This window comes from Zonotrichia leucophrys, chromosome Z (assembly GCF_028769735.1).
Source record: "Zonotrichia leucophrys gambelii isolate GWCS_2022_RI chromosome Z, RI_Zleu_2.0, whole genome shotgun sequence".
NCBI classification, from domain to species: Eukaryota; Metazoa; Chordata; class Aves; order Passeriformes; family Passerellidae; genus Zonotrichia; species Zonotrichia leucophrys.
This window is the reverse complement of record NC_088200.1, coordinates 43260568-43281895: the sequence shown is the minus strand read 5'-3', so window position 1 is coordinate 43281895 and position 21328 is coordinate 43260568. Positions and strand designations below refer to the sequence as shown.

The window sequence follows — 21328 nt, the reverse complement described above, 5'->3', positions numbered from 1 at the left end:
GCTGGTATTTGAAAAGGAAGTACATAATTGTGGCCACCACCAACAAACTTTTCTTCTGCATTCCAAAGACATCACAAACTGTATTTCAATGACAATATTTTTCAGGGGCAATGAAGTTTTACTTCATTGTAGCGTAGGATGTAGCATTTGTGGCTTTCATTTCCAAATTTCTAACATTAAATGTGCTGTCAGTAGGTATTACAAGAGAAGTCTGGGAGTCACTTTCCTTTCAGGCTGCTTATTAATGAAATCTTGCAGCAATGCAAGACACAGGCTGCCAGCAGTGCTGACAGCTGGAATGCTCTGAGCCCACAGATGCTTCTTGCAAGAGGTGGCAGTTCCCAGTGCTGTATCAGCCCACATTTTAAATGTGATTGCATATAGGCATAATATACAGTACCGTAATAAAGTACAGCACTAAAGTACAGCCCTTGTTATAGTCCATTTTGTAAGGATAAGAAGCACATAAGAATATATACATTACTCGCTATATTAATATTTTTCTTTTTGAAGAGCATGGATATTACCATTTGTCATAGAGGAAAACATATATAAAATAAAGATTTTCCTACATTCCTTGATAAGAAGTGCAGAAAAAACACTTTCCCCACACAATATAAATTTTGTACATACATTAGTGCACAAAGAACAGAATCTTGAGGACTATTAGCTGTGTTATGACAATATAACATAATATCATAACATTACAATTATAACATTATAATTAATATAACAATGCTAAGACTCTTTTCTACACCCTCTCATTATATCATAAAAGTGAGCTGGTTAAAATTAATTATTAACAACAAACCAAATCTCTAACCAAGCAGCATCTCACCACTCAAAATTAAGAATTCCAGTAATTTTGCTGCTGCTGTCTTTTTCTTCTGACTTAATATTGAAGACTGTCCTTGCAGGATAAAAATTAGTCTTCAGGAAGTTTTGGTAAATAATTTCTTCTAAGTTTTGGTGAATATTTTTTCACAGGCGGTGAGATTGGCCTGACTCCTTGCATTGAGATCCTAACCTTGATTGTCTCTGATGGCGAGGCTGGCCTAGATGTGACAGACTGCTGTTATGATGGACTTCCTTCCCCCCCAGTTTCACGTGATGATCCCTTTCCTGTCTATGACCTTAACATCACTGTGCTTCCAGTGGACAACCAGCCTCCATCAATTTTAACCGGTGAAAGCTTCTTCTCAATACAGCAGAACAAAGGGGGCTACCCAGCGCTGTAATGGCTAAAGACTCAGCGTGGCTGTTTTTGGTTTTGATTTTTAGCATTAGAAATAGTTGAGATCAGCATACAAAAGTTTTGTATCAGACTTTTCATCAATTTCATTTTCATTTCCTTGTACAGTCCAAACACCCAATCCAGCTGCCAGTGCAAGTCTGAGCTGGCTGCTCTTCAGCTGCATGCTTAAAGCATGCAGTTAGAGATAAGAACACTCAGATCTGCTCCCTACCATGTCTACATGCTAACTGCTGCATATGTAAGCTATGTCTAGGTAAAAGTGATCTATATCTTGTCCTTGAACTGAACTCATGGCTCAACAATTATTAGGTTTATACAGGGCAAAAGCATAACCATAAATAACCATAAATAGAGATATTTATTTACCATTGTGTCTAGAGCACAAAACAGAAATTTGGGACAGAATCATTATATTTAATTATTTTAGCAAATAAAGACAAAAGCTATACATTAATAGATATGAAGCGACATTTTCACAACTACACTTCAAAATCTAAGAAATTCAGTTATAATGGAAATAGAGTTCATAATGTACATCTAGTCCAACTGCAGCCCTTTATGTGAAATTTCCATCAATTTCCTGGGCTTTTTAGTGTGGTCTGTGGTGTACATATTAAAAGTATGTTTTCTATATGCTTGTGTCTTTCAATGTCATTTGTTTGTAAATATCAGGTATATTTTATGTATCTCAGAGACTATTTAAGCATATGTATGAGTAGTTTTGTAATTTGCAGGCGCTCACCCAAGTAATGTTCTGGAAATGAAGCATTGTCCCAGCAGGGAAATTAAGCAGTGATGCATCAAAAATTGTTCATTACGAGCAATTCTTAACAGCTCTCATGTAATTAATGCTCTGACAAAGAGAAGTAACAATTGTTCTTGAGCAGTATATAAACCATAGCTAATAACCAGTAAAATAATTTCATGATCCTCTTCTCTACTTCTGTGATGGCAAAAGCAGAGATGTCAGTGAAAGCAGAGAAGAAAACATTAAAACAAAACCCCTCAGTAATTCAGTATTTGTTGTATTTCCGCCCTTTGTTATTATTTCCATTCTTATTACCAAAAACAACAGTAAAATCAGCTCATGACCAATAATGCTTAACATGTTTTTTGTGCGCAGGTGCAAGCTTTGTGGTGGAAGAGGGCTCCTCAGCAACCCTTACTACCAAACATTTGTTTGCCACTGACCCTGACACCGCTGCAGATGACTTACAGTTTGTGCTGGTTTCTCCTCCCCAGTTTGGTTACATTGAAAACATACTGCCTTCTCCTGGCTTTGAGAAGAGCAACATTGGGATAAGCATAGGTAAGTCTTAACAATTTAGGATAATCAAGCAGATTAGATCTGGAGGGCTTGTGGAAAGCTCTGCAGTGGGCTCTGGTGGTGCAGATGCAGGTGTGGGCACTCATACAGACTTATGAGGAATGCAGGTGCTGACAAATGAACAGCAGTGGGACTTTGTGGAGGAGTTCAAAGGGAGACTAAAGCAATGCAAATGTGAAGAATCGGCCCTTGAAGCAAACAAGGCAACAGTTGTTTTATGCATCCTGCTGAGATCTATTAGAAGTCACGATATGAGATACAAATCTGCTCTCCCTGCCTTCCTCTTCAGTCCCCCATGAAAGACTCCAGTGTTCCATCACCTACACCTCTGCCAATTAAATGCAGTAGCCTGAGTCCCACATTTGTTTCCAAGGCAAAGTTGCAGAAGTGCTAGAGGTGGTGTTTGACTTAGATGATGACTTCCCTTGTCCACTTTCAAACTGTGAAAGGCAGTTTCACCCTCAGCAGAACACATTGTAACATGATTTGTAATGCTATCAGCTTTTACCAGGCATCCTCAGCTGGAAACCTGTAATCACTGAGTCTTTAAGTTCTCATTTTTGTGGTCTGTCAGTCAAAATCTAATTAGAATAATATAATCATAGAATCGTTAAGCTTGGAAAAAGCATCTAGTCCAGTGATTAACCTAGCACTATCAAGGAATCTTGGACCTTGGACCTCAGATATTTTCCTACCCGTTTTTTGAGTTGGTTTAATGTGGGCTCAGTTTTGCAGTCTTAACTGAAAAGTGACAAGCTTCAGAATCCCACCTGAAGGAAAATTATGCATTTTGGGGGGTAAAGGGCTTGTTTCCTGGAGTAACATGCTCAATGTAACTCTTACCGTCAAAAAATGACAAAGAACTTAAAAATTCAAGTTACTTATTTTTTGAAAAAAGACATAGTTTCAATTATTTTGATGCTGGATAAGACTAGGAGACATGAAAGTATTGTGCTAACTCATTTTCTTTTTAAAATCTGTAGGTTCATTTCAGCTGAAGCATCTGAAAGCCATGAATATAAACTACGTTCAAGCCAGGCACGTGCGAATGGAGCCAACAGAAGACAAATTTGTACTTTATGTCACTGATGGGCTGCATCGCTCAGCAGAGACTCCATTTTTTGTACTAATCAGTCCAACCAATGATGAAGTTCCAGAATTCATAGCCAGGAATATTACTGTAAGGAAATAAGCAATATGTCTGTCATAGAACTACTTTAACCAGAAACCACTCTTTAATATAAATAAGAACATTGTCCTTCTGTTCCTCTGCATATTTCCCTTATTTTTTGTTGTTCAGCCTACTTCAGGAAACAGTCCAGTGAAATCCCATGTAAACCTATAAGACAGAACTTCAGTGGGATAGGAGCAGTGCATAGATCTTGGAAACTTGCACTTCTGTAAAAAGAAGTGATCAAAATCTTTAAACAAATATGTGATCTAGCAAACAGTGAGATCTTCCATCTCCTTCTGCATTCCTAAGAGCTTTCACATTTTTACTAGAGTATTTTTAAATATTTCTTGCATAGCTTCTCCCCTCTCTGTAGACTGTCATTAATATAAATAATTTCATGAGCAGAATGTAAACTTACTGCACAGTAAAAAGTGGATGTATAAATCCATATGCATTGACATTTTTAGATACCTTGATATATTGAAAGGCATTCCCCTTTTTGAGCACTAGATTTGGCACTGATTTAATGCATTTTCTATTAATCTGGGCAAAATGATCTCCTTATTGCAACTTCTCTCTTTGTCACTATAACCACTTTCTCTGTCTCCTAAACCGGTTGAAATAAGAGGTTGGTTAAAAATCTTGGTAAGGGTGGATGAATCAAGAGATACACTTATGCACAAAAATACTCATGAAACCATGCTAGAACTGTATGATTTTTTTTATGTAAAAGAATTGGATGCTTTTTCTCTCATGTTCAGGTTCAAGAAGGGGAGATGAAAGAGCTGGATCTGTCTGTTATCAATGCAGTTGATCTGGATGTGCCTCAAGACCCTCTGGTGTTTGGGGTTGTGCAGATGCCCTCATATGGGTTTCTTATTAACGGCGTTCATGGCAGTGATGTTCTGCACTATAAAGAGTTAATTAACCATGATCACCACAGCCATGGGTTGCTTGTTCATGCCTTTTCCATGGAACTACTGAGGAATGGTAGGTGCAGCATTCTTCTTACAATAGTCTTTCATTATTTTGATGAGGCAAGATGCACACCAAAGAAATGTTCATAATTTATTTATTCGCTTGCCTTATGTTTATTTTCTAGACAATATTTAGGAATGGAAGTTGTCCATATTTAATGCTGTCCTTATCTATTGATTTTAGGAACTGTCTATAAAATCATCTTGAGAGACCTCTGTATTGAAAAGGGTAGTAATATGAGTAGGAAAATCACCTGTTCTGAAAAGAAATAAAAGGAATAATGCAACATAATTTAACATCATCAAATAGATTTGTAAATGTTTTACAGTACCTAGAATAGAGACACATCAAGACTGATTTAAAGACAAATTAACTGCTCATGAGGTTTCTTCAAATGATCACAGAATTGTAAAATATTTTAGGTTGCAAGGGACCTTTAGGGGTCAACTAGTCCACCACCCCTGCCATGGCCAGGCATAAATTGCACTGGACCAAGTTGCCTAAAGCCCCATTCAACGTGACCTTGAACACTTCCAGTGTTTCACAACCTCTCTGGACAAACTGTTCCAGCGTCTCACCACTCTCACTGTAAAACTTTTTGTCCTTATGTCCAACCTAAACCTACTCCTGCCCCTTATTATGTCTACAGGCATTGGTAATAAGTCTCTCTATCTCTCCTATAAGCCTTCTTTAGACATTGAAAGGCTGCAATATACCATATGTCTAGCAATAAACATACAAATTGGGATTCCACAGTTTAGCATGAGCAGTCAGCCTGCTTTAAAGCAGCAAATCTGTTTCAAGTACATGTAATGAAAAAGTGTATTTAACAGTGCAAGGAATATGGTGGATCCCTCCTGACTGTGGCTATTTAGTAAAAGATGGAATCTATCACTATAGAGAAGCATGAATTCAATACCGTCACTCAAATTTCAGTTCAGCCCTCAAAAACCAAGGAAAGATTTTTTTGTCTCTCTGTCTAACATGAGCCTCCAGAAATATCAGGAGTCCACCCCAAATTCTTCTGCCTTCCCAAGTCTTGGTTTTGACTTTCTTTTTTGGCTTTTGCCTGTTATCCACAATGGTGATTGAGCCATCTTTAGCCTATAACATCTGATTGTCCATGGTCATAGATACAAAGCCAGCTGTCCTTCCAAAGGTGTCTTCAAAGTTCCCTGAGGATTATTTGAAACACAGGAAAGTGTTTCAAATTTGAAACTGCCTGGCAGTTTCACCCTCTATATAGTTCCCATAGAATAAGGAGAGGAGAAGAAATGTACCTTTTTCAGATTGTCAGAGACTCCTTTTTTGGACAGTCACTCCTTACTTAGGTCAGGCTGGTGACCCTGAGTCAATAGTATGTTGCTAGATCACTGATCAGCAATGGCTCATCAAACTCATCTTCTGATAGCTAAGGCATGTTTGTTGTTACCCTAGCATATGGAGAGAGGAGATGGAAGAAAGGTGGCTGAGGCAGAGTGAAGTGATGAGAGGGATTTTGCAGGAAAAATAAATCTTTCCATTTATCTCACCCATTGTCCCTCTTCCTCTCTTTCTCCCGTTTTTATCCTCTTCCTGTCTCACATAGGAATGAAGCTGATGTACATGCATGACAACTCTGAAAATCTTACTGACAGTTTTAAAATTCAACTATCAGATGGAAAACATAAAGTCCTCAGAACCATTTCAGTAAACATAATTCCAGTTAATGATGAGAAACCAGCACTGAGCAAGTAAGTCACATGTTTCTGTTCCTGACAGTGGGATGTTTAGAAAAAATGATGGAAAATAGAACAAAACACCAAATCATAGAATCATGCCATTGTTAAGGTTGGAAAAAGCCTTGAAGAGAATCAAATCCAGCCACCATGTTTACCATTAAACAATATCTGGTGTCTGACACAAAGAGGAAGCCATAACAATCAACAGAATAATGTCAATAAAAATGTTTCTGTATAGGTCTTTTTCTATCAGCCTATTTAACAAAAAAATTTTTACTGAAAGAAGAGCTTTAGTGTTGCTTAGTGTTGCTCTACATTATGCAAATAGAGGAAAAATAAAAATGTGGGGGGAAAAATTTTGGTTGTTTCTTTCATAAGTTGCTTCAAAGTGTTTGCCAGGTGTTGTATCTCTGCTGAACACTGACCACCATGGTACTGCTTTTCTCTTCCCTAAGACAAAGACCTGCCTAAAATACCTCTTTGAAAGCAGCTCTGGATTTTGGAATGGGAGGATCCACAAGGCTGCAGCAGGGGAAGGGCTTTCTGAATATAATTCTCTTCTTTTATATTCTAAAACTTTTCTCTGCCATAATTCAACTGCTGCAAAAGTACACATTAACTTCCTTTACACTTCAAAGCTAGGAGTCATAAATGAATTAGACATGATAAGAAATTGCCTGGCAGACCATATAGATAGATAGGCAGCTGGCTGCAAGAGAGCCAAACCTCCTGGGCATTTTAAAAAGGAGTTTATCCCTTGGGATCTCCAGCTGATGACTTGTCATAGAGCATCAGGACCTCCATACTTGTGACTGTTTTCCAGCCCCAGACTGACAGACAGGAAGCTAAGAGTTCAAAGGTTTTTTGGGAATAGCTCTGAAACTCTAAAGTTTGCATATCAGACTCACAACTGCCTCTAAGGAGGGAATTTCTGATCTGTCAGGGTATTTGCCTACTTTCAGATCAGAGTGATTATTATTTTTTTACCAGGTAGAACTTCCTGCAATAACAAATATCAGTTTCTTAGTTAAAAGATTTTCAATGACCACATAATGCTAACATTTGAGAATTTTCAGTTAGAATAAAGAGTATAATTTATGTATGCATATATTATATACAGGTAATTATTGATAATTACCTATTTGTTCCTCACATGCTATAGCTTGTTGATATGCCATTTTCCAGCCCCTCTCTGTGAAATAAGATGATGAAGTGCAAGAAGTCAAGTGTTTTTAGCTTTGCCCAGCTATATCCAGAAACTGTTGCTTCCTTGTCTAGCAATATTAGGTCTCACCACTTGCCATTCCTGTGGTGAACAATTTCATAGACTGAAAAATTTACTCCCAAAATAGCTATTCCTTTATAAGAAGGAATAGCTGTTACCCCTCCACTTAGATGAGATGTGTGGCCAGTGTTTAAGCAGTATGCTTTAGGAAAATGTTCAATTTGACACTGAGGTGATTTAGCCTGCCACATTCAGTCACTACATGTTCACTATAGGGTACAGAGTTCCTTATACTAGTGCAGTTTTACAGCTGAATATTGGGCAGTACTTGAAAGCTTTTCTTAACCTTTTGATCTTGGGGCACTGTCCACCCCAGGGATTTTCAGCTCTTATCTCCATTAGTTATGGTCAACAGACTGAAGAACCTGTGATGGGATGTTTTTGCCTGGCAAACAGTTCCTCTTATTCAGAGGGATTGCCAAAACCTCAATCTGTCACCTCTTGGATTGCATCCTGTAACAGACAGTGCCCTTGGGGAATGTAAAGCCTTCACACATTCCTCTTGAGAGCTTCTTCCCAAAATGAGATGTGGGTGCTAGAAGGAGTACAGAGAAGAAGCCACTTAGATATGGTTGTGTATCCTACAGATAAAGGTGAGCCTTGAAGACTAGTTGTTTGAAAGACAGTCATTTCCTAAATGAGCAATCAGTCCATTAGAACCACTATTGCTGTGCTCTATATTGGCAGTAATAATGCAGTCTACTGGTTTACATTGTCTTATTCCTATAAATTGTATAGAGGTGAGCAGAATAGGGTACAGGGGAATAAGAGATATGTTAAATCAGTGTTTTAGGTGTCTTTGTTGTTTCTTACCATTGTAAGGAGAAGCTTGTCTGCACTGCTTGCTTTTTTTACTCTTTTGAACTGAAAAAGGCTACCTCCTATTCTCTCTGAAATCGTAATTTCTCTCAGCATTTGGTTAATCCATATTTCTGGCAGAGAAATTACATGTTGAAAAGGTTCCTTTATTGCATCAATACATGACTTTTAATTTTTTCAGGAAGAACGATATAGAGGTGAACATAGGTGAAACTCATATAATTTCTAGTGATGTTCTGTCAGCAGAAGATAAAGATACCCCCAGGGAGAGAATTTACTACTTATTTGAAAGAATTCCAGAAAATGGTCAGCTTCAACTCAAGGTTAGTCTTTGTACTTCAACAAAAAGCAGGCATGCAAAGAACTCTCTCTTTTTAGGGCAAAATGAAGTTCATTTTCCTTTTCTCCCAAATGCCTGTCATTTTCTGAAGTAGACAGCTTGGCCAGCTTAATTGTTGAAGGAGCAACAACAATGGTGCTGTCCCAGAGGCTTTGGCATTAAAACCCAGATCCTGAACAGGAGAAGATGGAATGTAAAAAACATGGCAGACCAACTGAGGTGAAAATTGAGAGAGATTCTGGAATAATAATCCTACAAAGGGGGAAAATCAAGCTGGGGGGAATGGGGGAAAGTCTCTGGTTGAAAAATCCAACCCTTACTTCAGTTACTTCAGGGTTCAGAAGGCATGGAAGGAGTTGCATGTTAAAGAGTGAGTAATACCCCACCAACTAGAAGAAAAGCACAGGGGGAAAGAAGGGAAAAGGAAGATGATAGAAAGGATGTGTCAAGAGGAATCACAAAAATTAAGATTAGAAATGGAAGGCGAGATGATAATCTGTTGACCTAAAATAAGAAAAAGGAAGAAAGATTGAAAAAAATGCAGCTTTTAAATAGTGTGCCTATGTGATAGAAATAAAATTCTGTTTCTAAATCTTTTGAACTTGGAAAGCATTTTGATGCTGGATCTCAACATCAATCTGTGGATCACATGGGACGAACTTCATGGATCAGTTTAATTTAGGGTACTAGGCTATCTTCAGAAAGGCACAGAATTTTATGGTGTAAGTCGGGGGTTTTTTTAGGTTTTTTGTTTTGTTTTGTTTTGTGGGGGTTTTTTGTTTGGTTGATTTTTTGTTGGGTTTTTTTTGTTGGTTGGTTGGTTGGTTGGCTGGTTGGTCCAAAAATCAACACCAAAAGGTTTTTCTTTTTGCAGCTGAGGACCTCTGGGGCTTAAAACTCCCATGCTCCCTGAAGCTATTTCTCATACTGTTTTAGCTATGATTTCAGGTAGGATCAAGAGCAGATTTGTGAAATTAGGAAATAGAAAACATAAGCTGGGTCAGGAACTAATTTTCATCTTGGTGTCTGACTGAGAAGTGTGCATAATATGATTTCCCAGAGTAAAAGTGGCTAAACTCCATATTCCTATATTATTAATGATCATTGTATCTTCTCCAGCCTTATATCTGCTGGGAAAAAACTCCAGTTATTTGCTGCCCTTCAAAACATGCTATGAGGAAAGAGCCTATAGAAGGAAAGCCAGGTAGCTGCCACTAACAGCCTATATAACTACAAAGAAATACAATTAACTGAGAAAGATGCATGGGTGATTATCAGTTCATGAAGGATGCTTGTGTTTTCCAGGTAGGACAAGGATGGGTTACTCTCCTAACTGGAATGAAGTGCACTCAGGAAGAGCTGGATATGAACCTTGTGAGATATGTCCACACAGGAACTGCAGGGTCCAAGAAAAAAGACAGCTTCACATTTTACCTCTGGGATGGGTACAACAGATCTCCAGCTGTGGACTTCTACATAAACATCAAGGACTTGGAAAAGGGTAAAGATCCACTAAACTTGATGTTTTACAGTGCCTGTTTCTGAAACCAAGATATTTGAGTATGTGTCCTGCTCCTTTCCTTATATAGGCTCCAGCCAGCATTCCTGCAGATCCTGTAAATTTAACTGCTCAGATTTCACTGTTGGCCAGGTCCTGGGATTTGAAAAGGCTCCACTGAATACAATGTGTTCCACCTTGCCTCCCAGGACTACCAACTGCTTTGCAAATAGAGTTAAACATATCTTTCTGAAACTAGCTTTATGTCTGAGTAAAGCAGCAGAGAAAAATGGCAAGAATATAAAAAGTAGGCAAAAGACTGTTCAGAAACAGCTTGGTCTTCCAGCTTATTCTACAGTCTTAGGGTCTCTCTTTTTTTTTATTTCCTCTCTATTAGAAACATAAAGGTTTACCTGACAATGTTAAGATTGGAAGACGTGTCAAAAGAGTCTGTGGTCTCTTCATCCTTGGCCTCAAAAGGGTAATAGTTTTTAGGTTCCAACAGGATAAAACCCCAAGCATTGTGGCAATGGCTGATCTCATGGCTGACCCTGCTTTGAGCAGAAGGTCAAATAAAGATATCCTGAAGTCCCTTCCATGCTGAATTTCTCTATAATCTTAAAGTCTTTTAGTTTTTCTTACCAGTGATGGCTTTCCTGTGGCTTAAAAATGCAGAAGAGATCATCCAGTTCAACATGACTATTTTAGTGGTATTTTGTCTATTCTGCAGGAGACATTGCTGTTTTTACAAAACTCCTTAGAGTGCCAAAAGGAGACCACAGCTGCATTACAACTGATGTCCTCCTTGCATTGGATGGTACTGGCAGGCCAGAGGAGCTCCTTTATGTGATAACCTCCCCACCCCAGTATGGACAAATAGAATATGTCAGCTATCCTGGCATTCCCATTACGAGCTTCAGTCAAATGGATGTAGCACGACAAATTGTCTGCTATGTTCACAGAGCCAAGGCAGTTGTTCGTGAAGATACATTCAGGTAAGGGGTAGTACCCCACCCCCTAAGCTCTTCCCCTTGAATTTTTGAGGTATTTAAAAAACCTGCACTACGCAACTCCCAAAAAAACACCCAAAAGGCCCCAAAATAATTTATTAAAAGAGCTGGAGGCTCTGTGTGAATTCCCAATGTTTACACAGCACATCTATTTCTACAGCAATAAATATAGTTGGGAATGCTTTGGAAATAAATGAATTTTCTCATTGACCCTGAAAACATAATCAGAGACACATTTACTCGATACCAGCTTCAACATTATTACAGCACCCGGACATACACAGCTGTTAAGATTTGAGTGAGAGAGAAGGATTGAGAACATAGTTGGTGGAATTTTCCTTTGGTTTCTTGCTACAGCTGGATGTGGTAAAGCTGGTCCATTCAGGTATTAAATAAAAGCTTTCTTATCTGTGAGGTTATAATTCATCATATTAATTTGATTATGGGTTTTTGAATCCCTAAGTATTCTGGAATATAATGAAAGCCAGTGCACTTAATCTATTTTGACATTATCATTGGCATGCCATTTTGACATGGAAATTCATGTAGATTCTTGAAATTTTGAGGTAAATCCGTAGGTTTACCTACAGGCCCAGTTCAGTAGCCTAATGAAAATTATTTTCACCTATTTCTGAAATTTTCCACTTAGAACAGTTTCGACTAGGTGCATTCATTCTGTTCTTAAATGAAGCTCTCTTGGTTGTAAAGTAGAATGATGCAATGAATTATCATCAGATAAAGAGCAGATGTTCTGTGGACAGTTTTGTAAAAAAGGTCAAAAACAGGGAAAAGAAAAAGCTCAAAAAAAAGGAAAATGTTTCTAAAAGAAGAATGCTTACTTTTTGCTAATATTGGTAATTTTCTCTAAAAACAGCTTTTGACAGAAGATGGACTTACTGTAAAATTCAAAATTAAGAGATTATTATTTTTCATTTGTGATTACTAAAAACTGAAGAATTGACTCCTAAGAGCTGAAATTCAGAAAAGACTCCTTTTTAAACTCTCCTAGAATAGACTTCTGATCTGAATGGCTTTTTCTGTGAGGCATGATGAATTACAAGAACAAGATGTTGCATCATCCAATTTGAGAACTTTTTTGCAGACAAGTCAAGCAAGTTGGGCATGGAGACATCAAATAAATCTCCCTATGATACTGGGTCAGGTAGCATTGTCCAGACTTAGCCCAAAAGTAATTCTCAAACTTTCCTCAGATTAAACATTTTTAACCATCCCTTCCACTGCATTCAGTGTGCTGGAATTTCTTGTTAGGAGATTTGTCTGATTCATTTGTACTCACTACAGAAAAAGTGAGAAAATATTCCCTGGTTTTATGTTTTTTAATTGTGAAACATGTTCACCCAAACTAGAATTAGATTATTCAAGTAAGGTCACAGTCATGCAAGCCCTAGTTTGGGCAGTGTAGTATAGTGCCTTGTGTCAGTATGGCTCCCATATCACACTATTAAAAACAGATCGAGCAATTCTAGGCAAATTTCAAGTGTGAATAAACCAAATGTTTTCTGTTTAGGCCAATGGCTAAGAAACAAACCAAAAAGTCAGTCTTATTAAAGTGAGGTTATGATGCTTTAATAAATATTGATATTTGATAACTATTTTAATCCCAATAATTAAGTTCCTTGATGTTATAATTTGGAAAATAATTTGGTTTTGTCTACACATATAAATATTCTGGCAGAACAGTATTATTATTTCAACAAGGAATTAATTATATGGGTGATTGTGGGAGGAGGAGGAATTAACTGACCAGATTTTTACTTCCCACTAAAGTACTTCCTTCAGACATAAATTTACCTATATTGTTTGGTGCTGTTGGCCTGGAAGAAAGATTTGGCAGTGCTTGTTTGGACAGATGACTTCAAGTGATTAGCAACCTGACATCAGATGCTGGCAGCAGAATGCTAAAGGAACATGCTAATGTCCTCCATTTTGACATGCTGGCTCGATTTTGTAATGAGTTGGCACTATTTATGATTCCATTTTTATCCTTTAAATGCCATGACAGATGGTAGATCCTGTAGCCAACTCTATTGCCATCAAACTGCAGAAAGCATGAAATGTTGGTAGTTGTGAAATCAAACCATGCAACATGTCCTCCAAACTTTGTCTGAGAATTGTATCCTAAATTTTATCAGAGTGAGAATATTGGCTGCTCTCTATTCCCTAGGAAATGACAAAGCAGAGATAAACTAGAAATAAACAAATAACCAAAATATCCCAAAGTGCAGAAGGAAATCTTGGACACAGGCAGTTTCATCACCTGTGAAACTGAACAGTGAAGGAAATTCATGGTAAATTTCAGTCTGATGTATCCATGCAGGAGCTTTGTTCCTATCTGGCATTCTGGAGAAGGCTGGATGAATATTCAGATTAATTAACTGAATTATCTAAGTCTTTCACTAAATATTGTTTGAGACATCATCCAAATGTTTTTTACACCATCAAAAGAATGAAAGAAAATTCACTTCTGCTGCAATGCTTCTGGTGTTTTGAGAGAAGGTTAAGGTTTTGACTGAAGGTGTTTTACCCTTTTTCTCCTATTACAGTATTCATCATCATTATTTAAGTTCTGTATTTGATTTCAGATAGTTTACAAATAACACAACCCTTTTACCATTGGCGCAATAGCATTTGGTCAGCGTAGGCAGATGTCTCTGGGTTCCCAGCTGGGAATACCATCCTCAGTAAACATATTTCAAACTGCTACATAGTCCCTGGTCTGCCTATGCTCATTCCCATCTGTTTCATGGCACAGTGCCAGTTTACAAGTGATCAAGCTCTAATCATCCAGTGTTGGTGAAGGCAATGAGGAGTTTTAGATGGACAGTCTCTGTGACACGGTAAGCTGCTCCATGACCTACTGAAAGTCACTCCCATTCAAGTCATGCTGCAATACACTAGGTGTTGACCCTGTAATTTTAAAAGTGCATCTTCAAGGTCTGCAGTCAAGAGGCCAAGGGGAAACAGATAACCCACTAAATGTCAGCCACTCCCCATTTCACTTAAGTATGGTAGAAGAGTGTTACATGGAAAGCAGCCAGCTAGACTGGCCCTCATACTGTCTGAAACAACTGTCCCATTCTAGTAGAGACAAATTTCTTTGCACACTAGACTCTGTTCTGACTCAGGCAGAACCAACCTGGGTGAAAAATCACCTTACAAAATATTTTTGCATGTACTGTGCAGCATAACCACTGAAATTTATGTAGAAAGGTAGCACATACATGCTGTAAGTTGATGGGACATGAAGGATTGTGAAACATTTTCAGAGCAATTTTTAGTTTCATATACCTTCAAAAGTTTTTGTTACAGGCATGAAAATGTTCCATGTAATTATTTTCAGAAGAAAATACATAAATAATTATCTTGCCTGTGAAATCAAAGATGAATTTTAAAGGCTAAAAGATTGGCTTTCTCCTTGTTTTTCTCCACAACTAAATTTAGTAATAAATTTCTGCAGATCATGCTGTCACACGTATGGCAAAAGCCCATACCCAGCTGGTAGGCTTCTGTCATGGTTTAACTGCAGCCGGCAACTAAGCACCAGGCAGCTGCTTGCTCCCTCCCCACCTGGTAGCACTGGGGAGAGAATTGGAAAGGTGAAAGTGAAAAAACTCATGGGTTTAGATACAGACAGTTTAGTAGGTAAATTGAAAGCTGTGCACACAAGCAAAGCAAAACAAAGAATTCATTCACTGCTTCCTGTGGGCAGGCAGGTGTTCAGCCATCCCCAGGAAAGCAGAGTTCCATCACACACTGGGTGACTTGGGAAGACAAATGTCACCATTCCAAACGTCTCCTCCTCCCTCCCTCCCTGCCTCCCTCCCTCTTCTTCCCCCAGCTCTATACACTGAGCATGCCACCAGATTTTCTGGGATATCCTTTGGGTCAGCTGTCCTGGCTGTGCCCCTTCCCAACTCCTTATGCACTCCCAGCCCTATCACTAGCTGTGCAGCGTAAGAGGCAGAAAAAGCCCTGATGCTGTATGAGCACTGCTCAGCAGTAACCAAACCATCCTTATATTATCAACACTATTTTACTGTATTTAGCACAAATCAAAACCATAGTTCCATACAAATGACTATGAAAAAAATTAACTATACCCCAGTCAAAACTAGCAGAGCTTCTAACAGATTTTCCCTACAGTTTTTCTCTTAGTTTTGAAAGGAAAACTATCTGTAGTGAATAATCAAATCTTTAGAGTATCTAAAGAAACATCGCTACTTGACATCACTACTTGAGAGAGAACTACAAGAAATTATGTGGCTATTGATAGAAATTCCCAGCATGGAAGAAGAGCTGTACAGATATGACCATTTGATAAATTTATGCTATGGATATCTATGTTATTAAAATTATCCTATCAACTTGTACAGTTCTGCCCAATATCTTAGCATTTCAGTGAAATTTTGCTTGACTTCTGTAAAGAAACATAAATCATATTCTACTGAATGGATGAAAATTTAAAGATAGAGTTAGTGCCTAAACAAACCCATGAAGTGAGATAAGGCTGAATCTTTCTCCAGTTTGGTTTTTCAGATAGCTTTGGGGGCATTGGGTAGAAAAGATTTGTAACAGTGAACAGAAAGACACCCAAACTAAACAAAACCTGGCAGGTCATGCACTTAACATACATCTTTCTGTAAGCTGTAGGTGCTACTGCCAGGTAACCAAGTGAAGATAAATTTTAAGGATTTATAAAATATGTACACCAGAAGCTACAATAAGCCCCCCCGACAGCCTTTCCTCTTAGATCTGTTCCACCTGTACCTCAGCTTCCAGCTGAGATCAGCTCTGCTATGACTGTTGATGTTCAAGGCCTTTCCTCCGGCATCTGCTCAAACCCTGCCAGCACATTGTAACTCCTGTCATAATACCTGGCTGTCTGCTTTCATGTTTTTATGTTTTACATCCACTCCACCCAGTGTCTGGGTTTGTGCTCCACCCAGCTCTTCTACTTTTGCAGTATCAACACAGGCAAGTCCTGTAGTAAAGGTCTGCATTATCATTTCATTTCAGTACATGCTGAATCAAGAACAGATGCTGAAGACTGCCTTGCCTCTCTTTGCCAGATTCATCATCAGCAATGGACTGAGGACTAAGCATGGGACATTCAAGATTGCTTTGGAGGCAGCTGACCAGGCTTTGCCCACTCTATCTAGGAACATGGGGTTAAGATTAAGTGAAGGAGCTATGGCACTTCTTACTCCTGATGTACTGCAGCTTTCAGACCCAGATACTGCGAAAGAAAACCTTACCTTCCTCTTGGCTCAGCTCCCCCAGTATGGTCATCTCTATTATAATGGGACTGTGCTACTGCAGTACAATTTCACACAGCAAGATGTGGACAACAGGGATGTTGCATACAAGCACCGAGGTGGGAATTCCCAGACAGACAGATTTACATTTGTTGCCTCAGATAGGACTAACCAAGGCTTCATCGTGAATGGGAGGGTGCAGAGAGAGCCGGTGACATTCACCATTCAGGCAAGTGTGATCACGGACCTACTTAAGAGAGATAAATAGGACGATAAAGCCAAAAATGTAGCAGTTTTGATGACAGCTGGTACTTGCTGCAGTCTCTGATTTAACTGTTTGTATGTTTGCTTCCTGTGTTCCACAAATAATTAACCTGGGGAACTAACTACTTACCAAAATGCATAAAGATAAGCAAGTAAATACTTAATACTTGCATGCTAAAATTTTTACATAGGAATCTCCACTATGGGAAGGATAGAACTTTCTGCTGCTCTGCTTTCCCACTTGGTGCCTGATCCTGTGATTTGCACATATGGGGGTGTGAGTATGATTGCTGATCTTCATGTCAATGTCACAGGAATCCTGAATTACAGCCACTTTGCTTCCCCACCTAGACATCCTGTCCTCTCTGAGCTTTCCTCTCTATGTAAGATGCTCTGATTCTTCTTTCTTTGCTAGAATCTTTCTGTTCACTTCCCATTTCCTGTGTTTTCAAGTCCTTCATACTTTGTCATAGGCTCAGATTTGTTTGCTGTGATTTTTTGTATCTATCTATTTATGTGGCATGGTTCAGTACACAAAGTATGTCTGGTTGCACTGCATGTCAGAATTCTGTGTTTCAAAACCCTGATGCTAATGAAAGACTGTTAATATTTCCTGATGACAAAGTTTCAAGTTATACAACCAGTGAGGCATACTATTTCAGCAGAGGGTGATATATGGAAACAGCAACAACCATTGTGGACTGCTAGAAGGTTCACCAGAATTTGTGAAAGATGGAATTGTTATTATAAAATAGAGGTGACAAACCTTTGTCGCAGTTATCTTTTGCTGTGAAGAAAATCATAAAAAATGAGGGCTATGGAGAATGTGGGACATAAGGGCAGAGGTATATAGAATTTGTGTTTCACTCCCCAGAGTGTACTATACCCTGCTACATGTGGCAAGTGATGGGTAATCTGGACCTGGAAACTTTTCATGTGAAGTACAACTTAGCTAGAACTCAGGGGTCTGCAGCAGACTGTGAGCCAAAGTGGCTATTGCCATCCTGATCTGGCTACTGCTCTTTTAGCAAAAGCAGGACAGAGAATACCCTGATGTTATAATATGAATGTCTAACTTTGATTTAGGTGGATCATTTGGACAAAATGGCACCAAAAATTACTCATCTCCATTGTTTTTCTGACGTGGAACTGCTGAAGAATGGCAATTATGGGATCTATATCACTGCCAGGTCCCTGAGGGCATCTGACCCCAATACAGAAGATGACAAAATAATTTTTAAGATTTTGCAAGGTCCTCATTATGGCTACCTGGAAAATATAACGACAGGTGATTTCTTCTATAATCTCTATGATTTGCCATACCAGACCAGACTTCAAACCCTACCCTGTTAATGTTTGCTTGATAGAATCAAAATTTGTTAGCAAACTTTGGGCAAAGCTTGACTGTAATAACAAAACTTTGACAATGTAACCTGAGTCTTAAGTTTGTTATGAATCCTCAAAGAGTTTGAGATAATTTTTAATAACTATTGAGAAACTTTTTTATTTCTATCAAGAAAAAAAAGATTAATATTGAACTTGGCCTTTTGATAAACAGGTTACACATAAAGAAATTGGCAGGGGCTTATAATGAACAGATATTGCTGTTTAGCTGTAAGCATACATGTCTCAAAGTTCAGATACTCAACTAAAAAAAAAGTTGAAAAGAGTCTATAAGATCTACATGGTTCTTATTAGTAGGATTTTCGTTCACCTGCATACCATTTGTCTTTCCTAGGTGGATTCATTCAGGATGGATTTAGCCAAAAGGATTTAAACAGCAAAATCATACTTTATGTCATCAACAAATCACGAGAAGTGAATTCAGACAACTTGGAGTTTCAAGTGACAGATGCCAGTGGAAACTCTGCAGCACCCCAAAGGTAGCTCCAGTCCTTGGTGACATGGGCTGTGCTGCACTGTGCTTGCCACCCCTTGGGGCAAATGAACAGGTGCTGGGCTTGAAGCCACGCAGACACGGACATAGCTACAACTCAACCTGCCATTGCTTTTGTAAGAGTAGAGAAGATTTCTCCTCCTCAAGAAGGTGAAGCCTTCTTGAAGCCTTCTTGAAGCTCAACAAGGGTAGAGCTGCAGGTTAGACTGTGTCACAGTTCTCAAGGGCCTTCAGGTCTTCACCAGGAAACATAATGCATTTAGTGGGGTTCGGCATTTGCATATGTGAGATGCTGCATGCTGAAGGATGGGACTACCGCTTCATGAACATGGTCCTGCAGCTGCAGGTCACTCTTGCCCTTAGCTGATGGCAGTGCATTTTTCACAAGCTTGACATTACAGTGGACAGGATGCTCTCAAATGACAAAGCTCAGTGCCATATTTCTGCAAAAGAGCACTGAAAGAAGGTGGAGAACACACAACACCTTTGTCATCCACTGCATGTATTAGGCACACCATCCAATATATCCTATGACATACCATAAGCCTCATGTAGAAAAATTAGAATATCATCTGAACTGGGCTTTGATGATAAAAGCCAGAAGTGCAAGTAGCTCTTCAGTAGAGGCAATGCTTCTTTTTATTCCTGAAAATAGGGCTAAGTGTTCAACCAACTTATTTAATCAGAAAAAATTGAAAAAAAACCAACCAAACAAAAACAAACAAAACAAACAAACAAACAAAAAACCCCAACAAACAAACAAAAAAAACCACCAAAAACCCAATATGCTTTTTCTGGGCTAAAATGGCTACTCACAAACTAGGACTCATGGTGAAGAAAGAGAAGCAGAGAGCTAAACCCAGGGGCAGAGTACTTCTCTGCACACTGGAGAGAGGACAGGAACTCAGCTGAGCTGGAGGCAGCATTTAGGCAGTTATGTGCTGTGCCAAAAGATGTCCCCATACACAAACACATCTGAGCATGGATAGCCAAGTTGCTCTGTGCTGGCTTGCAGATGAAAAATCACCATTATGTGATGCCACTTCATGGAAAATGCAACTTCCTTTAAACAAATGACAGTGCATAGCTCAGCTTTAGGAGAAGAGCAAAGAAAAAACTCTTTTGCAGAAAATAAGTGTTTCAGTGAAGTTATCTGCCAGTAGATCAAAGGGGAAGTTTGGTGAAAAAATAGCATTTTAATATTGGATTTAAAAGGTTATGAGGTATTTTTTCAATTTAAAGTAAGTTATCACCTAATGATAACTGTTTCAAAATACACAATTTATTGTTCATATCCCAGCTTTTATTTGAATGCTGCTGGACTACATCTGGCACATTCATCCTCTTTAGCAAAAATAAAGCAAATCAGCTTCCAAACGGGTTTCCCACAAAATCAGAATCAGAGGGTAAAGGAGGACAGGAGAGAACTTCCACTGGTGATAGAGCTAGTCAGCTGTGAAAGGCCTAGAATTTTGTATTAGTAAAGTACAAATTGTAAATAGCTCAGCTTATTTTCCTTCTTTGCAATCTCATTCATCCTTCTCTGAGTCTTACTAATTTTTATTACAGCTCTAAACAAGGAAAGATCTTTATTGGCGATCCTGTGCAGCACACAGTCTTCTGAGGTTCACTGCCCCCATCCTCCATAAAAAATTCTAAAATTCAGTGCATAAGACACCTGGAATCAGATAGGGTAAAGGTTGAAGAGTGAAGTGTGCCGAGCACTAAAGTAAGGGAAGAAGAGAAGTCCCTTGCACAGAGGCAGAAAAGTCCTAGAGCATACTCTGTGTGCTTCAGGACGAGAGATAGAGGATACATGAAGGCAAATGGGCGGAAAGGAGGATATTGCTGAGGAAAGACTGGGGAGTGTGAGTATAATAAACTGAAAGGCTAAAGGGAACCAGGATAAACAGTGATAACTTGTCTAGGCCTATTGTTGTAATGGACAAACTGCTCTTCTCAAAGTTACTTCCGAATCCCTCTGGCTGTAAAATAGGGCTCAAGTTTGGCTTAGGATACATCAGGGCTAGTCTGCAAGATTTATTACTGCCTCTTCCTAATCAGTTAAATCACACAAATATGTTAATGTGGAGACAAAGACTCAGTATGTGTATTGGCTAAATCAGCAGTCGGGAGAGAAGACTCCTCACACAGCCCTTGAGCAGCAGGGGCTGGGGGCAGCTGGCCAGGTGGCTTTGCTCTAAACTCACATTCCTTTCTCTCCCACAGGCTGGAGCTACGGTGGTCTCGAATTGAAATGCTACAGACTGAATATGAGGTGTGTGAAAACACAGGAGTGGTGTCTCTGAAAATCACCAGGGCAGGACACCTGGGGGAGTCTGCCTTTATAACCGTGAAGGTAAAGCCAAAAGCCAACAACCTAATTTAATAATAATAAGTGCTGCCTGTTATTTTATTCCTCAGATGTAAATATAATTCAATAATCATCAAAGAGGCCATGTGATTCAATCCATACTTACTGGG

At 38.9% G+C, this 21328-nt stretch overlaps 1 protein-coding gene across 2 annotated transcripts in view; it reads left to right on the top strand.

Moving 5' to 3' along the window:
* Positions 1–21328, top strand: part of FREM1 (FRAS1 related extracellular matrix 1) — a 63743-nt gene that overhangs the window by 25638 nt on the left and 16777 nt on the right. Inside the window, exons 18-29 of one of the 2 annotated variants that reach the window (XM_064736385.1) lie at positions 988–1185; positions 2379–2564; positions 3566–3762; positions 4518–4746; positions 6323–6467; positions 8741–8882; positions 10205–10400; positions 11128–11392; positions 16498–16912; positions 18034–18235; positions 18686–18830; positions 21074–21203. In XM_064736385.1, coding sequence (XP_064592455.1) covers positions 988–1185; positions 2379–2564; positions 3566–3762; positions 4518–4746; positions 6323–6467; positions 8741–8882; positions 10205–10400; positions 11128–11392; positions 16498–16912; positions 18034–18235; positions 18686–18830; positions 21074–21203 — 2450 coding nt within the window. Of the gene's footprint in view, positions 1–987; positions 1186–2378; positions 2565–3565; positions 3763–4517; positions 4747–6322; positions 6468–8740; positions 8883–10204; positions 10401–11127; positions 11393–16497; positions 16913–18033; positions 18236–18685; positions 18831–21073; positions 21204–21328 lie in introns of those variants that run through there. The other variant, XM_064736383.1, reaches the window with a different exon arrangement.